The sequence below is a fragment of the Notolepis coatsorum genome, assembly GCF_963971535.1.
Source record: "Notolepis coatsorum genome assembly, chromosome: 19".
Lineage (NCBI taxonomy): Eukaryota > Metazoa > Chordata > Actinopteri > Aulopiformes > Paralepididae > Notolepis > Notolepis coatsorum.
The window spans coordinates 33,578,533-33,596,964 of NC_140183.1; the positions used below are offsets into that span (position 1 = coordinate 33,578,533).

The window sequence follows — 18,432 nt, forward strand, 5'->3', positions numbered from 1 at the left end:
GAATATACCTATATACTGTATACACAAATTACACACACACATATATATGTGTGCGTGCCAGAGCATGTGAGCGGAGCGGCGCGGGAGCGGAGCGGGTGGTTTTGAAGTGAGCGACGGAGTGGGTTTTAAAATGGGTTGCTCCAATCCGCTCCGGGCCGCTCAGTGCACACGATCACACAGAAACTGATGTAATATACATGTAGTACAATGCCAAAGCAACAGGTGGCGATGTACAAACATGAAGGCCATTTTCAACCAATGAGAAGGGTGAACCGTCACTCACATCCTGCTAAGACCAAAGTATAATCCACCATCTTTAAAGTTAACGCTGTTGTTGTTAGCTTACATGCTAACGTGTATGGGGTCGACCATAGCATTGCGGCTAGGCTAGCTACCATGGCTTAGTAGAGCTACCGGTAGTTGAATGGATAAACGTTATTTAACATTGCAGAATGGGTACAATTACAATACGGCTCAATACAAACAATTGTTAAGGGGCCCAGGGGGTGTAGACTGTCAAATCAAGCTAATTTACATCATGCTCCAAAAAAGAAATCTGCTGAGCGAGCTGTGGAGCTGTTGAGTGTATACTGTTGAGTAATATATCTATACTCTGTATCAAACTAATGGTCTAAGTGTATACTGTTAGTGTCGAGTAATAGATCTATACTCTGTATCAAACTAATGGTGCAAGTGTATACTGTTGAGTAATAGATCTATACTCTGTATCAAACTAATGGTGCAAGTGTATACTGTTGAGTGATAGATCTATACTCTGTATCAAACTAATGGTCCAAGTGTATACTGTTGAGTGATAGATCTATACTCTTTATCAAACTAATGGTCCAAGTGTATACTGTTGAGTGATAGATCTATGAATGAAGATCTTGTATGAAGAGAATCATGCCCACCCTGGTGTGTGCCAGGGCAGCCTTCTGTGCCCGCGCCTGCCGCAGCATCTCCTGGTAGACGGCCATCAGGGGCTCCTGCAGCTCGGCCAGCATAGCGTTGGGGTTCCTCAGGGCCTGCGCTGTGGCCCCTACGTGGTTCCTCTCCACCGCCTCGTTGATGGCTATCACCGCAGCGTGCACTGGACGGAGGAACGGAGAGAGGACTGATGAGACAGAGATTAACTCATTGAATGACAAAAACTAGTATACTAATTTTTCAAAGCCAACCGTTCGCCGCCAAAAACGTAAATACACATTTTGTTTGATTATTATTATTCTAAACAGTCCGCTGGACCTTCTTGTGTGAGCTCTGTGTGAATTGGAATTGAAATAACGATTGAATCCTGATAGGTGGCAGTATCGCCTACCTCTTGAACTGGGCTAGTTTACTGTGGGGAAGGGGGTTGCTTACTCACTGCTGGCCAGAGTCGTCGTAACCACTAGCCTGCGGACTGTCTATGCAATGGCGAGCAAACTATTGGAGATTATTATGAAGAGGACAAAACTATCACACTTATGGATGATATGGTGCGTTTTCACCAGACTACATTGGACTCAGCACTTCTGGTAAATCATAAAAATACTATAGTCAAACCGGCCGAGCATGTAACATCTGTTCACCGCTCCGTGGTAGTCGCCGACACCAGAGTTGAGAGCACTCCAGACGAGGGCCAACTAACGTTCCGCAATGGTGATCGCCTAGACGAGCAAACTATTGGAGATTATTATGAAGAGGACAAACAGTGACGATCCATCCATAGCATAAGGTGCGTTTTCACCAGACTATGTTGGATTCTAGTATTTTCAAACAGGCTGTTTGGATGTAACGATAACGTTATCTGTTGGGCGCTGACAGGGCCAACTAACGTTATTTATTGTTCTGACCCAAGACACTTCGGAGCAAGAGTGGACAGGGTTTTGGTGGACCTGCTGACACAGGTAACGTCTTTTTTACCAAACCCCATCATAAACCATGCCTTTGTAATTATCCCAGCGTCAGAAAACGATTCCGCTAAGGGACCCCCCCCCCCCCCATCATCATTCTACTATAGTCATGTTACCTTTGACCTGGAAATAATATAGGTGGCAGGCGAGCAACTCGCATGAAATGTGCATATGCGCACAAAACAAGTCATATCTCACGTTCCAGGAAACGGAACTGGATTATTTTGCAACGGGACGATTTTTAGCATGGGATAGCGCAGGAATGGAAGTATGTAGAACTAAACGTTTTTTTCCCTGTTGGAGTATACATATTTCCTTTCAAATGAGCCATACTATCGTCTCCCAGGGCTCTACGCTAACCTTTTTCCCAAGGAGCACATGTGCTCCTAAATGAAAAAAATTTAGGAGCACACAAAGAAATTTAGGAGCACCCAAAAATATTTAGGAGCACAGTGAAAATATTTCAAGTACCACATACCACCAAAGTCACTGGCCCACTGTGTGTGTGTATCTGCGTGTGCAAACGGGAATGGGACACAGACATTTTAACTATTAAGTGATTAATGCCTACTGTGGCAAAGTTGTAGCCAACAACTGTACATTGGAATATTGACAAGACCATACTTGGTAATTTACTGTACATTGGAGGGGGTTGTGTTCGGACATTTATAGGGGCCAGTTTCGAATTGCAGTCTCCCTTAGGTGTTTTTTGAGAGTGTTTTTGAAAGTGGGTAGTGAAAACTTTATTAACAGATTGCAGAATGGGTACAATACAGTACAGCTCAATACACACAATTGTTAAGGGGATGCAGACCAGAGAAAGACTTTCGTCTTGTTTACATCAGGGTCCCCCATTTTCAATTCATCAGGACATATATGACATACATGACATACAGATAGACAGTACTGCTACATCTATGTACTGTACTGTACCCATTCTGCAATCTGTTAATAAAGTTTTCAATCAATCAAACAACTCTCAAAGCCAACGTGCACTGTGGTAGAAAAGATCGCTCCTGTGAATTAGAAAAGCCAGCCCCGCCCCCAGCCTAGTGAATGAGAAAAGCCTGCCCCTAGTGGAGCAGGACAGTCCCTACACAGTACAGTACACAAAATGATCTAACTCCTACTGCAACTAGGCCTAATAAGAAAGGCAGTGACATTGAACAAAAAGGAGACACTGGCATTACCACCAGGGCCATCAGTAGAGGGGACTGTAAGGTGCCCTTTCGGTATACTACCTTTGCTAAAACTGTGTTCTCTGTTAAAGGTGGTAACTACTGGAATAGCCTACCAGTTGTGATTAGAGAGTGCCCCACATACTCCATGTTCAAGACTCATCTTAAACTGCATCTTAAGGCAAACCAGAACTGTGATCATTTTTTATCTGATTTAGTTTATGTAACTTGTTTCTTGTTTTTATTGTTGTTTTTATCATTGATTGTCACCATGCTTTTACCCTAAGCAGGCTATTTATTTATTGAAAGAGTTTTGCTGTCTCCTGGTGTAAATTAGCTCTTGCTACAACCCTGCATGTTTACATTTTGTATTTTGTACTTGATGTTCATTAACATGTGCTGTCCCTATCACATAAACTATCAAATCAAACTACTGCTACAAAAGTAACAGTCACTTAACTTTAGCTTTTGCCCATTTTATGCATACAATGCCTATGTTTTGGCTAGTGTTGCTCTTCTAGAAAAATAATCCTTTCAGGGTTGCCTATTGAAATACTGTACACATCCAGTACAGAAACATTGTTTATGAGTTTGCGTGTCAGGTAGACCATTGATTGACAGTCGATTCTGCCAATTACGTCACACCGCTTGCACTCCGGCCGTCCGGCGCTGCAGCTGGACCCTATTGCCCACCTCTGCTGTTGATAACGCTAGCCAAGTTAGCTGTACACACATACAGTGGGCCAGTTACTTTGGTGTAGGGGTGTAACAATGCATCGATCCTAAGGGGAAAATTCAACTGCATCAATTTGAAAATGTTAGAATCGATATCGCAATTTGAATGTGTACACAGTGTTATGTTGTTATCATGTCCGTTGCAGTCAACACAACGACATACGCTACTGCATCAACGTTATGATTAACAAAGCAAGGCATTCGTTTTGTTGGATTAACGTTATATTACTATTGCTATCGCTAAATCTAGGTGTTCTAAAATCTATTGCTATTGGTAAGACTATAATAAGGAAAACTATAATCGGAAAACGCTCGCATATCGCAATGGCAGACTTTCAGGAAGTAAACAAGCAAAATGAGAGCTTCCGATTGGTCATTTGCTTTATTTCCCATGAAACCAGTCACGTCACTCTACTGTGATTGGACCGTTGGCTTGAGTGCAATGTGGGACTTGTAGTTTTTTAACGATTCTCAGCGGAGAAATAAAAATAACCACTGATGCTGTAATCTGCACTCGCACTAGGGATGGGAATTGATACGATTGTATCGATACGATTCCATTATAGATTCTGCTTATCGATCCGATTCGTTATCGATTCCTGCTAAATGTATAATTTAAATAGATAGATTGGAAATGCAACAGAACTAAGCTGGTTAGAATAACAACATGCAACTTGACATTTCTGATTGTCATTTATTGTTGAGCCTCCACCAAAATGGTCGCAATTTCGAGCCCTTACAAATTTAGTGACTGCTCGACGGTGACACTCGTTCACCTTTTCCTGAGTCAGTTTACCCCGCTGTGCTAGCGTGAAAGGATTTTCCTGAGGTGCGCGAGAACCACTAGCTGCAGCCTCAGTCTATTGTGATCATCTAAAATGGATGAAATGGGAGAATATTTATACAGTGAAAGCATTCGTTTTCATTTAGGTTTTCCTAGTCAAGGAATCAAATAGTCTGCTATGGCTGCATGCGTAGCGCTAACGTTATTGTTTTAAAATGCGCAACTGTCAGAAAAACTTGGCATTGATAAGAGGAATCGATAGTCACGGAGGCATGCGATTCCAGGAATCGGACAATTAGGAACCGGTTCCCAACCGGTTCCGGTTCTCGATTCCCATCCCTAACTCGCACAACGTGCGAGTAATTGATTTTTCAGGTTCGCACACATATATTTTTAGGGGCATATGCGAGCAATATGGTCGCACTGTAGAGCCCTGTCTCCATAGCTATAATATAGAATATACGATGGGTCTGCAATAGGGGTGTACGATATTGATTTTTTTGACCCAGATATCGATACCGATAACTTTCTGCTCCTCAAGGTCGATACCGTTACCGATAACCGATATATATATATATATATATTTATTGTATTATATTTATTTTTTTGTATATTCCTGTAGTTTTGACCTAATCAGATTTATCATGACATGAGCGTTACTACTATGAACAAAACAAAGCCAAGAGAACAGTTTTGACTCTTCAAATAAAGTGACTATATTTATTTTTCCAAATAAATATAATTTGAGTCAATCACAAAATTCACAATCCGTCAATGTCATTAACAATGTGTTTCCCTGAACAATGAGTGAACTAAAAACCAACAGGTATTGTGCTTTGTCAGTAGGGATGGGTACCGTTCACATTTGAACCGATAGGATACCGGTACCTGTGAATCGATACCGGTACCCAACGGTACCTTTTTTCGGTACTTTAGTCTCTAAAAATGTAATCTACCTACCTCAGTTGTAAAAAAAAAAAATATATCCAAACTTCAAATAACCACATTTTCGACCGTTTTCGGCTTGCCATTGCCCCGACTGCTTTGTTGTTGAATCAAGTCAAATCCTAAGTAAGCATATTGTGCGTGTGAACGTTGACATGAAAAGAAAAAAGTTAAAAGAATTAAAAAAAAAAGTGTAAAAAAAAACGCTGGCGCCAGGGAGTACAGATGGAAAAACATTGTGGCAGTCAAAGAGTTAAAGTCCTTTCACTCTGAGCTTAATGGACAGAGCCTGGTGCCAGCGCTGCCGTGGGTCCATGTGCTCTGGGGTTTCCCATACAAACAATCTGTGCACTCACGAGGGGCTTTGGACAAAAGCATCCGTCAAATTGCATATTTACATTTATATATATAAAATAATGATTTTAAAATGGATGTAATAATAAAAAAATGGTTTTTACTGTATGTCACCATAATGCTGCCTTCGTAATCTTTCGTTGAAGCTATCCATTTAATAATCTGTTAACACTTTAATCGCCATAATTTACCATCCCTCGCCAGCTCTATTTGTCTATGGAGAAGTTCCCCTTCTTTGCAGGGCTATAACTTTTTAAATTCTATTGCTAAATTGCCATTATTATGGCCCATTCAATGTCCTATATGTATTGTTCAGGGTGTAGCAACGTTAAACTTTTTCATTCACATATTCATACTAAAAATATGGTCTAAAGTATAAGTATGTTTTTATCGTTTTCTGCAGCTTTCTTCATAACGTGATTTATAGCCCTAAATGCATTATATTGATGATCAAATACAGTTTGGTAGGAATCTGTGCGAGATAAAAAATTTCAACTAGACGTGGTTCTAGAAGTTTCTACGCATCATCTGATGATGACCGGATGGGCGGGGGATCGTTTATAATTCCGTGGGCAGCGTTAGATGATTCATCCAGAGTGGGTCATATGTTCATCAGATCAGTTAGTATAGAAGACGTTAGAAAATAACGCTGAATCTTACCGTGGCTTCCTCGCGCCGCTGGCAGATGAGCGTGGAACAGAATTTTTTCTATTATGGGATGGAGAAATGCCCGATCCATTTCCAGGTTGTATAATAGTATATACGTCCAAATCATGTTGTTTTTTCGAGTTATTTGCACCGATCGATCGTTCACTGTGTCAATACGGAGTCTCTCTAACGATAGCGAGTGCCCGGACCACATATGGATGAGCACTACCGGTTCAAAGGTTAATTTCCGGTTGGCGATCTGCCGATCGGCCACCAGATGGCGCTCTTGAACCGCTAGAGAGTTGAATGGAGCTTTGCAGTGCGTCTCAGGGCTCCGGAAAGGAAATATGATTTCGATGACAGATTTTTGAAATATTGACATCAAAGACGAGTTACGGCATCTTCGGCAGAATGAGCATGGCTAGGAATGACGTGTAAACTCGTCCACGGCGATCATAGTGTTAATATTCACCTAATCTGCCTTTTTAAACATATTTGCTTCATAATCACATTTGTACATACTTTCCTTGTATGTACTGTATTTACTATTATTAGTATTAATGAAGTTGTGTATCAGAGACTAAGCTACAGGTTGACGTTCCACCTACCGGCAGCCTCGTCCACAGACAGCTCGCTGGCCAGGATGCCCCCGATCTTGCCGAAGGCCGGCATCTGGATACCGTACTTATCCAGCTCCAGCTTCATGTTGTTGATCTCCTCCTCTGAATACAAGAGGCAAACATGTGACCACGTATTCAAGTAGCAAGTGTAGTATAAAAGTTATATGAATTAAAAGATGACATAATGTCTTCCAAGACGCCATGGAACACCATTCAGAGTGTGTTCTGCCTTTGTTGCTTGATACGTTAACAAATGCAAACGGGAGGGCGGTCAGGTGGCGTAGCGGAGATTGCGTTCGTCACCAACACCGGAGACGCTGGATTCGCCTGTTCGAATCCAGCTCACAGCTCCGGCGTTGTCACCAGCTTGGCTGGCCGTTCACACTAATACAATTGGCTGTATTAGAGGGTGGGAAAGCTGGCGGGGTGGGTCCGGGTCGTTGTAAACAGCGACTCCTACAGTTCGGTCGGGGCGCCTGCTCAGCGCGGATAGGATCTAAGGGGGGTAGTGTGATCCTTCCACACGTTACACCCTCTCAGTGAGAGTCCGGGCTGCCAGGTGAAAAGAAGCGGTTGATTGGCTACACGTGTGTCGGAGGAAGCACGTGATAGCCTCCACTCTCCCAGACTGTGGGGGGTAAGTGCGCAGCGACCAGGAAGGGGATTGGGAATTGGCATAACGACTAACATTGGGATGGGAGAAAATGGGAGGAAAAAGGAGGGAAAAAAAATATATATAAAAAAATAAAAATGCAAACGGGTGATTTTTGGAACCCTGGCCATATTCGCTACTTAGCAATGATTATGTTGATCGGTAGAATCCTTTCTCAGCACAATCCATGCTGTTCCTCCTACTAGCTCTGGGTAGTTACTAGCCACAAGCCAATGTAAAGTCAATGGGGTCAAGCTCCTGTCTGTACAAGCTGAGAAGAGAGGTTGGCATCACTTACCAGTAAATTTGACCTTGCCGCAGAGGTCATGGATCTGAGGAGCCAAACCCAATCTGAACAGGTACAGGCTGTAGGAAAGATATACATACATAAGAGTTGGATGACGTTCCCCTTGCATTCCACTGTCAAACATCTCTTCCCAAAGAGGAAGTAAACTACCCAGTGCTAACTTATATTATGTCCCTTAAACATATTGAATAAATAATATTATATTATTGTTCCCCCATATTTGTTCATCTCTAGCTACTATCATTATCATAAGGGTTTATAATCAGAGCTCTGTATTAATGAATACATTGCGGCAGTGTTAGTGCTGGTTGTAAACAGAAAAGCAGAGAGCTGACCTGAGGGCATGGATGCAGTAGACGGCTCTGGGCATGTTCTTTCTGTCGTAGATGTCTGTTGTCTCTGGATGGAAGATCTGGGAGAACAGCAAGAAGTCAGTCTAATCAACTAGAGCCTGGATTCTTAACCCTTTCACTACCACACTACTGAATGTTAACCTATCACTACCACACTACAGATGGTTAAATAGATCATTATCTACTGGATTGAACCTCCTGTTAATCATCTGCCCTTTATTAATTTGCTTTGGTTTTTTTGTACATGTGATCTCAAGAAGGTGCTGAATGAGCTCAGTGGCCATTTTTCATGTCTGGTAAATTTTAGTATGGTGTTATTCACCGTCAAAGATGAACAAATATATATATACTGTATATATAAAATATATATATTCTCCTTTGGTTCATTACAATTTACTCAAGCCTAGTAACAGACACAATATTTCTGACACTGGGAATACATTTCCTGAGATCCATAGATCCTAGATACCAAGAACATGCTAAAAGGACCTTGTAGAAGTGCAGCAATCTTCCAATCCTCCACTGCCTCCCTCACTGTCCTGACATCCAAACTCAAAAACGTTGGTGATCGGGCCTTCTCTCGCACTGCACCCCGACTCTGGAACTCCCTCCCACAGTCCATCAGAGACTCCCCTACACTCTCCACCTTCAAAGCTTGCCTCAAAACCCACCTGTTCTCCCTTGCCTTCAACCCCCCCCCCCCCCCCCCCTCCAACCTGATTGATTTTTTTTAACTTAGGGATTCGTCGACAACGTCCTATGACTTAAGAATTCCAACTATTCAACTCATTCATTATTTACCGTTGGTAGTCCGACCTCCACCATCGCACTGCGCCAGTGGTTGATGTTGTCTGTGTGACGGAACTGCAGTCCCTGACCCTGAGGGACATAATAATCTTTAGACGACACACCTGAACCAGCTTGGCATTCACATCCTGAGAGGAGCTATTCAACAATCATCCTGGAATTGAATTATAACTCCCATCAGAATGCTTGATTAGCACAATATTCCCTCTCAGCAACTGTTCTAGCCTTCAAACACATGATACATGTCCTTTTCCAAACCAGGAAGCTCACAGTATAATCAGATGTGTCTTCATTATGTTCTCCTGGGGAAATGGTAGCAAACAGTATGTATGTTGTTGTATCAAACATTATAATGACCTTCATAGGCTTTGTGCTATCCAAGTAGCCCAGTTACATGTGTAACTAACTACTAGCCCAGTTACATGTGTAACTAACTACTAGCCCAGTTACATGTGTAACTAACTACTAGCCCAGTTACATGTGTAACTAACTACTAGCCCAGTTACATGTGTATCTACTAGCCCAGTTACATGTGCAACTACTTGCCCAGTTACATGTGCATCTCTACTTGCCCAGTGTTACATGTGTATCTACTAGCGCAGTTACATGTGCATCTCTACTTGCCCAGTTACATGTGTATCTACTAGCGCAGTTACATGTGTATCTACTAGCCCAGTTACATGTGTATCTACTAGCCCAGTTACATGTGTATCTACTGGCGCAGTTACATGTGTATCTACTTGCCCAGTTGCATGTGTATCTACTAGCCCAGTTACATGTGTATCTACTAGCGCAGTTACATGTGTATCTACTAGCGCAGTTACATGTGTATCTACTAGCCCAGTTACATGTGTAAGTACTTGCCCAGTTACATGTGTATCTACTTGCCCAGTTACATGTGTAAGTACTTGCCCAGTTAAATGCGTAACTAGCCTATGAAACTCATATCTTTGTACAGTTTTCAACCATTTCATCAGTAGAAAATGAAGACACATCTGATTATACTGTGAGCTTCCTGGTTTAGAAAATGACATGTTTTTGAAGGCTAGAACACTTTGCCCAGTGGATTGTATTGGAGCCTGGTGAGAGGATGTAGCACAGCGCTAAGTTTCTCAATACTAGAATAGAATAGAATATCTTAATTTATCAAGCACATTATACATATACCCGTCCACTGCTTCTAACCCATCCCAAACAATTAGGAACTAGTTAGGAGTAGTGGGCAGACATAGTCCAGTGCCCAGGGACCACAACGTATATTTACCCAGCATGCATGTCTTCATGGTGTGGCAGGAAACCGGAGTACCCAGAGGAAACGCACACAAGCGCGGGGAGAACATGCAAACTACAGACCTCCTGGACCTTCTAGCTGGAAACAGTGCTAACCACTGCACCATGTGCTGCCCTAAAATACTAAAGCCATCAGTATAATTATGGCCTCTCTAGTCAACAAAACTCTTGTGAACCTTTGCTTTAGGAAAGAGAGGAAAAGTCCCAAACTATTGACCTTGAAACGTTCCTGATCTACGTCGTAGATCTTCTTGAGGGGGACAATCTTGGGGGCGAAGCAGTGGCCTAGCTTAGCCAGCAGCACCCCGTTCCTCAGGCCTTCCTCCAGCTCAGTGGTGGCAGGCAGATCCTCCCGCAGGCACGCTTCCATCCACCTGGCAACACAAACGAGAGGCGGTGACTGCATGTCCCGGCTTGAAATGAGAACTCTGATAATACCAGACTATTGTAGCTAGGACGGGTCTAAGCTGAGTAATACTGTAGCTAGGACAGGTCTAAGCTTGAGTAATACTGTAGCTAGGACAGGTCTAAGCTTGAGTAATACTGTAGCTAGGACAGGTCTAAGCTGAGTAATACTGTAGCTAGGACAGGTATAAGCTGAGTAATACTGCTTTAGAGTTACTATTGTAGCTAGGACAGGTCTAAGCCAACGATTAATTTCGATTACGATTATTCAGGCAACGATTCAATGCATCATGAAATCTCTTCATTTGACCACGATTCGATACATTTTTTTTTTTTTTTAAACTTTGGCCATTTCCCTGGCTCTTTTATACGTTTATCGCATTTATACTTGGTCAAGTTCGACCGACAGAAGCAGGCTGAAAGGGTTCAGATGGGGGGGAAGACACTCTGGGAAAGGCACGGCTGCAGTCCGGGATTCGAACTCGCTCAGCCCCAGATCCGTGACGAGCACGGTTGTCCACGGCGCTGAAATAGCACTCGCGGTACGTGGTGAGCTACTGGAGCTCTCCCTTCGATACATTTTTTTATCTGTTAATTCCCCCAAAAATGTTGAATACACAAATGTGGCTGGGGGAACTGATTCACTCAGCATGAATGGACTATAGGCCAATAAAAACAACACACACAAATATATATATTTTTTAAATAAAATAATTTTTTTTTAATTTAGATTATAATCGATTCTAACATTCAAATCGATGCATCGATTCTAACACATTAGAATCGATGAATTTTGATTAATCGATGCATCGTTACACCCCTAGTGACTATTGTAGATAGGACAGGTCTAAGCTGAGTAATACTATAGCTAGGACAGGTCTAAGCTGAGTAATACTGTCTTACCTATTTTCTATTTTTTTTTTCTATGCCTATTTTTATTATTGTATTTTGCACAATCAATGCGGGCATGACCACCCGCATTTCACTGTATGCCCTGGTATGTATGTGCCAAATAAACCTCTTGATTCTATTGTAGCTAGGACAGGTCTAAGCTGAGTACCGTAATACTGATTTAGAGTGACAGGTAAAAGGCTGATTCTGAAATGCTAATAGGGTTTGGGAAGTGGGTGTGAACTTGCTACATTGCTAAGGATGCCGGTCGCCATATTGACCATGGTTTCACCAACATAAATAGCAGCATAAGCAATGATAGAAATAACACTAGTTTACAATACAATAATCATAGTGTAATAACCAGTGTGGGTGTAGTGAGTGCAAAGTGGCATAACAATCTTTAAAGGGGAACTATCTTATAAATGGCCTTTTTGAGTGTTTAGCATTGTTTCCTAGCTATGTGAACTTATATTAATATGATCTATGTCTCAAAATTCTCATATTGGCGCATTCTTCCAATTCTCCTCTCACAATATTCACCCTCACTGAACTGAGTCATTTGAAAATGTGCCCTATATGTGATGTCACAAAGACACAGCTGCATGTTAATGTCCCAGATGCCGCGAAGTGGCCACAGTGGTTGGAGCCCAGGCTCAAAACAGCTCGAGATCTTGAGGTAGAAAAATGCTGTTTTTGAGGACTTGATTAGAAATACAAAACAATGAATAAAAAAATATATATATTACAGAGTCAGAGGTGTTCCATAGACTCACAGGAATTGTGTAAAAGTGCCCAAATAGTGAAAGAAATAGTAAAATAGTTCCCCTTTAACATAACAATCACTGCATCGGTCTTTTAGTTTAGTGTGCAAATCGGTAGCAATCACAGGCAGGTCGTTTTAATCATTTAATCACTATTTAATCATAGTTCATCATTTGCTGCATGTCTCTAAGTCCCGCCTTCCTTACCGTAGTTACTGTTGCTATGTCAGACAAACTGTGACAACTGAGGACTGTGATGTCAGAGCACCGATGATTCAAGGTTCCTATATTATGAAGGTTTGGGTCTAAACATTTCATTCACTTCAAGATCCCCTCCACTCAAAAAACATGTTTCTATAGTTTAAAGATTCTATTGTTTTCTTCCTCTTGGAGACATGACTAATATACTATACAGATTGTTATTTGTGCAGAACATGTCAGCAGAGCGCATTTTTAACATTCTTGCCCTGGAGAGGAAGAGCTTCTCTGTACTCTGAAATCTGACCTCCTGCCTGTCTGCCCACTACTCACTCACAGTGCCTATTGTATTACAGCTTAGTGTCACTACAGTGTCTCTGCTGCCACTGGCACTACACCTGTACTGTGACTATTATATTATAACTTGGTGATACTTTATCATTGTTACTACTTTACTACTTACTTAGCACACACTACACCTGTACTGTGATTATTATATTATAACTTGGTGCTACTTATCGTTGATTCTGCTGCTACTTAGCACACACTAAACCTGTACTGCGATTATTATATTATAACTTGCTGCTACTTTATCATTGTTACTACTTTGCTACTTAGCACACACTAAACCTGTACTGTGATTATTATATTATAACTTGGTGCTACTTTATCATTGTTACTACTTTGCTACTTAGCACACACTAAACCTGTACTGTGATTATTATATTATAATAATAATGTCAACCACTGAGCAGCTCCAGTTGTAGTTTGGTATTAAACTGCCTTGCTCAATGGCACTTCAACAGTAGTTGTAGAGGAGGGGGATTCAAGAGGTTTATTCATCACATACATACACAAGACATATAGTGAAATGAAGGTCGCCATGCCTGCTTCGGAAAAATACAAATAATAGAATAAATCGAAATAAAAACTTTGCTCAGATTTCCCTGGCTGTCTCTGACCCACAAATACCTCTTCGGCCAGGATCATGTGTACTGAACAGAACTCTGTGTGTAGATCCCGATTTGTAAATTGCAATTCGTACAGAAGAGCAGGGATAAATATATGAAGGGTAAAGGAATTCTCTATAGACCATTCACATTGTCAATAAGGTCAGCTGCCCAGCAGATAGCATGAGTCAAAATGCAGAGCATTTCCAAACTCCATACTTGTACAGAACCTGGTAGTATCCGTCAGGGCAATATGACTGCCAACGAGGCCACATCCCTCCAAACCTGGGCCCTATTCCCCGTACCTGGTTCAACTAAGTCGATCAAAAGTCCCATTATCCAGATTCAATTAACCCAATGTTTGAATCCAGGCTTTCCCTGTTCCTCGAAGGTGGATTCAGTCTCGTTAATTCGAACCAGACTTGATACTCAGGATAATTGCACGCGGCCGCCTCACCTGAAAAGACAGCAGGTGTAGATCGCAGAAATCCTGATTTTCCAACGGCATTGATTGATTGATTGATTTAAAACTTTATTAACAAGATTGCAGAATGGGTACAATACAGTACGGCTCAATAGCCTCGCCGAGATGTTAAATGCATAATCTATAGGCTAATTTTAAGTCCCTCATTACCCCAATCAATCAGATTATATTTCTTTAAATGTGCCTGCTGGCAGTAGGCTTAATGGAATGAATAATCAAATGAGATCTTGCTAGCGAAAAAAATTAGTTCAACTCTTTCAGAATAAGGATAAAAACAAGCCCAAATAGTATATCTAATTGATACGAATTATATTATGAGGATATCTGTACTGTATGTGCTTAGGTATTATGTACTATATAAATACATGGTTCCCAAAGAGAGGCTTGGAGGGAGGCTTGCAGTTACACTATTAATCAGGTTTTAATCTGTTTTGGACATCATCCATACATGCATTGAATTGATTAACCTTTTGTTTATACCAGTGACACCTCATCTTCATCATCAGATAACAGTGCTTGAAAAGATAAATGCATTTTCTCAAATTCATTCATTAAAAACGTCAAAGGCTCATTCAATTTATCAAGTCACGTCACGTCATCAAATCCATCAAACAGCGCATCTCCTCATATATTTTAAACCCAGTTACAATATCACAATAACGCGTGACTGTCACAGTGACAGTGATACAATTAAACAATCCACAGATTCAGATTCCTCATAATTCATATCCACAATCCACGCATAGACGCTTCAATGTATGATTGAAATACACAGCGAAGAATATTAAACTAATCAGAGCCAAACGCCCGATAGCTTTCATTCATTAAAAATATCCCTGCGGGATTCACATTTGCAATGCGCCGTTATTAAAATAACCACATGCAGTGTATCGCGACTCCGAGCGCCGTATCCGTATAAATATGATGTGCATTATTTAGGACAAGGTAAATCTATAGGCTGAATGTGATTTATTATCAGCATCTTAGGTATATTATTTTACATTTCAAAAGCCCCCTCTAGAAGAACGAAGCACAAAAACATAATTCAGAATGGTATAATGGGATCTAGACTGTGAGAATTATTTCAGGAAGTGAGCTGCATTTCTTTGCGAGGGTGTGGCCATGCAGGTTATCCAGCTAACTGAACTAAACTCTGCCCTCGACCAGGTTAAAACTTTCTGATATGTTGCCATAGACAATCCGACGTCGGGGAACGGAAATGTCTGGCTTAAGTCAAGCTATGTTGAAAATTATCCGGCTAACTCAGTTAGCCAGGTACGAGGAACAGGGCCCTGAAGATTGAGTCTTCATAACAATAACTAGTATAACACAATAGTCTGAATGACAGTGTGGGTCTACAATTATTCACGTGTATTAAGAAGACTGGACACCAATATTATTCCTGACTCAGCTAGCTAAGTTATAATTCACAAACTTTTTGAGATCTGGAAATATGAAGTCAATTCTCTATTCTCCCTCCACATTCCCTTCCCTCCCGTGGACACTTCTTTTAAATGGGATATTACACTAGAACTTGTCAAGTTTCAGCTGTCTTACCTCTATGCAAGATCATCTACTACTAGTAAACTAGTGACCACTGCTGTCCCCCTCGTCTGCTGTCAACACCACCATTCCTCCCAGGTGTCAGGCTCCTCATTCACTTCCGTCCATTTTGGGGACCAAGTCTAAATATAATACTTCTGAAGTATAAACTAACTATACAGCAATATTATTGTGTAATATATTTTTGTATGTGAAAGATTTTTTGTGTGGATGTCATTTTCAAATTATCAGTATAGGAACTATTATAATTGACTATTTCAAGCTCCTCCCTCTTTCGCAGGGTTTGAGAAAGGTCAATTGAATTTAAAAAAAAGAGTTCAGTGTCAGAGGCTTATGACTCACTATGAAAAGCATCCTTTTACTATTTACAAGCGAGTTTGGCCGACCATTGGTAACCACTCCCTCAAACATTCCATGCAAGGCACACTCAAACCTATAACAATTTACCGGATGTCCTTTCAAAAGGTAATAAATACACATCAAATGCCAAAACAAACACGTATACTGTTGACTCATAATGGTCTGTTTTATTGAAATCCGCACAGCATCCACATTTTCGTATCACAAACAGTACTGTATTTGCAAATCTGGTATGTCATAAATGTATAGATGTAGCAGTACTGTCTATCTGTATGTCATGTATGTCATATGTTATGATGAATTGAAAATGGGGGACCCTGATGTAAACAAGACGAAAGTCTTTCTCTGGTCTGCATCCCCTTAACAATTGTATGTTTTGAGCTGTACTGTACTGTACCCATTCTGCAATCTGTTAATAAAGTTTTCAATCAATCAATCAGTTTGTTTATATTCAAAAGTATGATATTTAGACTAAGTCCCCAAAACGAATGAGAGTGAATGAGGAGCCTGTCACCTGGTGTTGACAGCAGACAACAGGGACAGCAGTGTAGTTTACTAGTAGATGATGCACTTACATAGAAGTAATACTGCTGACAGTTCACAGTTGACATGTTCTACTAAAGTAAAATATCCCTTTAATCGTTTAAAACGTTAGGTCAGTAAAAACCCGTACTAGTGGTGGCTTAGTAGGACCCAATTACACTGACCTCTTAGCTTCCTCCAATCTGCAGAGATAGTGATAAGCGACATTCTGGACGCGTTGCTCGTCCATCTCCTCAGCTGTCAGACGCTCATCTGCAAACAACATCAACCCGTGATTAAAACCAGCAAAACTCACGTATCCTCCTGTCATTCGATGAAAGCAATGCAAAATATGCAATAACTATGGAATACTTGTGTTAAACGTACAGCCTGAACGCGTATGTTGTCCACCCGAATCTCCCATTTCCCTGACTCCGACCACACGTCCTTATAAAACCGTCACCTCGGGTAACAGTTACACTATATTTAATAACGTTACTCGGCTCGCTATGTGATATAACGGCTTCTGCGAACGCGTTAAGTTCAAACGTTGATAACTCAAAGGTAACGAGGACTAACATGTAACTATAAGCGAGCTAGTTAATAATACTCCGACTGCGTTGAGACTCGTCTGACTGACTGGTATGAAGAAGAAGTCATCTGTTTATGTTTCTGGTTTGAAATATCCCGCCTGTTTCTCATTGGCTGACTGAATTGCATTATGGGCCATGTAGTTCTATTTTTAATAAAAACACGCCTCCTCGCCTCGGGCGAACACCATTTCATCCAACTTAGATTATTTACAATTCATTTTTATATATGTTGCCCATAATATATAATATTATTATTTTCTATGTTATTTTTGCTCTGATGAGAAAATGACCTAATGATAAATGGACTGCATTTATATAGCGCGTTTATCCAAAGTGCTTTACAATTTATGCCTCACATTCACACACCGACGGCGGAGGCGACCATGCAATGTGCTGCCTTAGTTTATTGTTATATGAAGTAATATGACTAAACGTTTGTAAATGTTTACGATAAAAAAAAGGATAATGGCCCATCCGCTGACATAACCTTTGTAGTCCTATTGCCATAGCAACGGAGTCAAACTATACCACACGCCACTAGCTAGCACCTGCCTACCTTTAGCTGGGCTACTACTGTACTCTAACGTTATTACGGTGGTGCGGTGTAGTGGGTGCAGCAGGGTTCACTAACCTAGATAGTACAAAGAGCTAGACTAAATGTAACGTTAGCATGGTTATCCCTTATCCGTTAGATACCAGTCGCCTCTCACTAGCGGCTCGTTTAATGTTGTTTTGTTCATCAACAACCTGAAGTGATATTTACAACCTGGTGATGGCTACTCGTCTGGAAAACGTGAGTGTAAATAAGTGCTCAGCGTTACCTGTCGTCAACATCCATCTTTGTTAAACAAAGCAACCCAGCAAACTGGACGAATTTACATAAATCAACGTTAGCTGGTTCCCATCTACTTAATGTATCATTTAACTTTCATTGACCCCTTTAATCAGCCGTGTTGTTAGCAACGTTACTGTTACTTAAACATTCATTTGAAGAGTTCAAGTTAGTACTCACAGTCACATGGCAAGCGTTACAATTGCAGTTACAGTGTATTTACAATGATACAACAAACAAACAAATAAATAGGGAAATGTAACGTTAATCGGTAAACGGATAGGGTATTAAAGTGTATTTAT

The 18,432-nt window shown here is 41.0% G+C and overlaps 2 protein-coding genes across 2 annotated transcripts in view; one reads left to right on the plus strand and one right to left on the minus strand.

Moving 5' to 3' along the window:
* Positions 1 to 17,305, minus strand: part of iqgap3 (IQ motif containing GTPase activating protein 3) — a 143,106-nt gene extending 125,801 nt beyond the window's left edge. The window contains exons 1-8 of the mRNA XM_084336515.1: positions 17,093 to 17,305; positions 16,891 to 16,978; positions 10,786 to 10,942; positions 9,273 to 9,350; positions 8,454 to 8,530; positions 8,110 to 8,177; positions 7,148 to 7,261; positions 912 to 1,090 (exon numbers count right to left, since the gene is read on the minus strand). Coding sequence (XP_084192641.1) covers positions 912 to 1,090; positions 7,148 to 7,261; positions 8,110 to 8,177; positions 8,454 to 8,530; positions 9,273 to 9,350; positions 10,786 to 10,942; positions 16,891 to 16,978; positions 17,093 to 17,129 — 798 coding nt within the window. The 5' untranslated portion in view covers positions 17,130 to 17,305. The remainder of the gene's footprint in view (positions 1 to 911; positions 1,091 to 7,147; positions 7,262 to 8,109; positions 8,178 to 8,453; positions 8,531 to 9,272; positions 9,351 to 10,785; positions 10,943 to 16,890; positions 16,979 to 17,092) is intronic.
* A 713-nt stretch (positions 17,306 to 18,018) lies between these two features.
* ttc24 (tetratricopeptide repeat domain 24) overlaps positions 18,019 to 18,432 on the plus strand; it is a gene marked incomplete at its 3' end in the record, with an annotated part of 161,183 nt that continues 160,769 nt past the window's right edge. Inside the window, exon 1 of the mRNA XM_084336601.1 lies at positions 18,019 to 18,091. The remainder of the gene's footprint in view (positions 18,092 to 18,432) is intronic.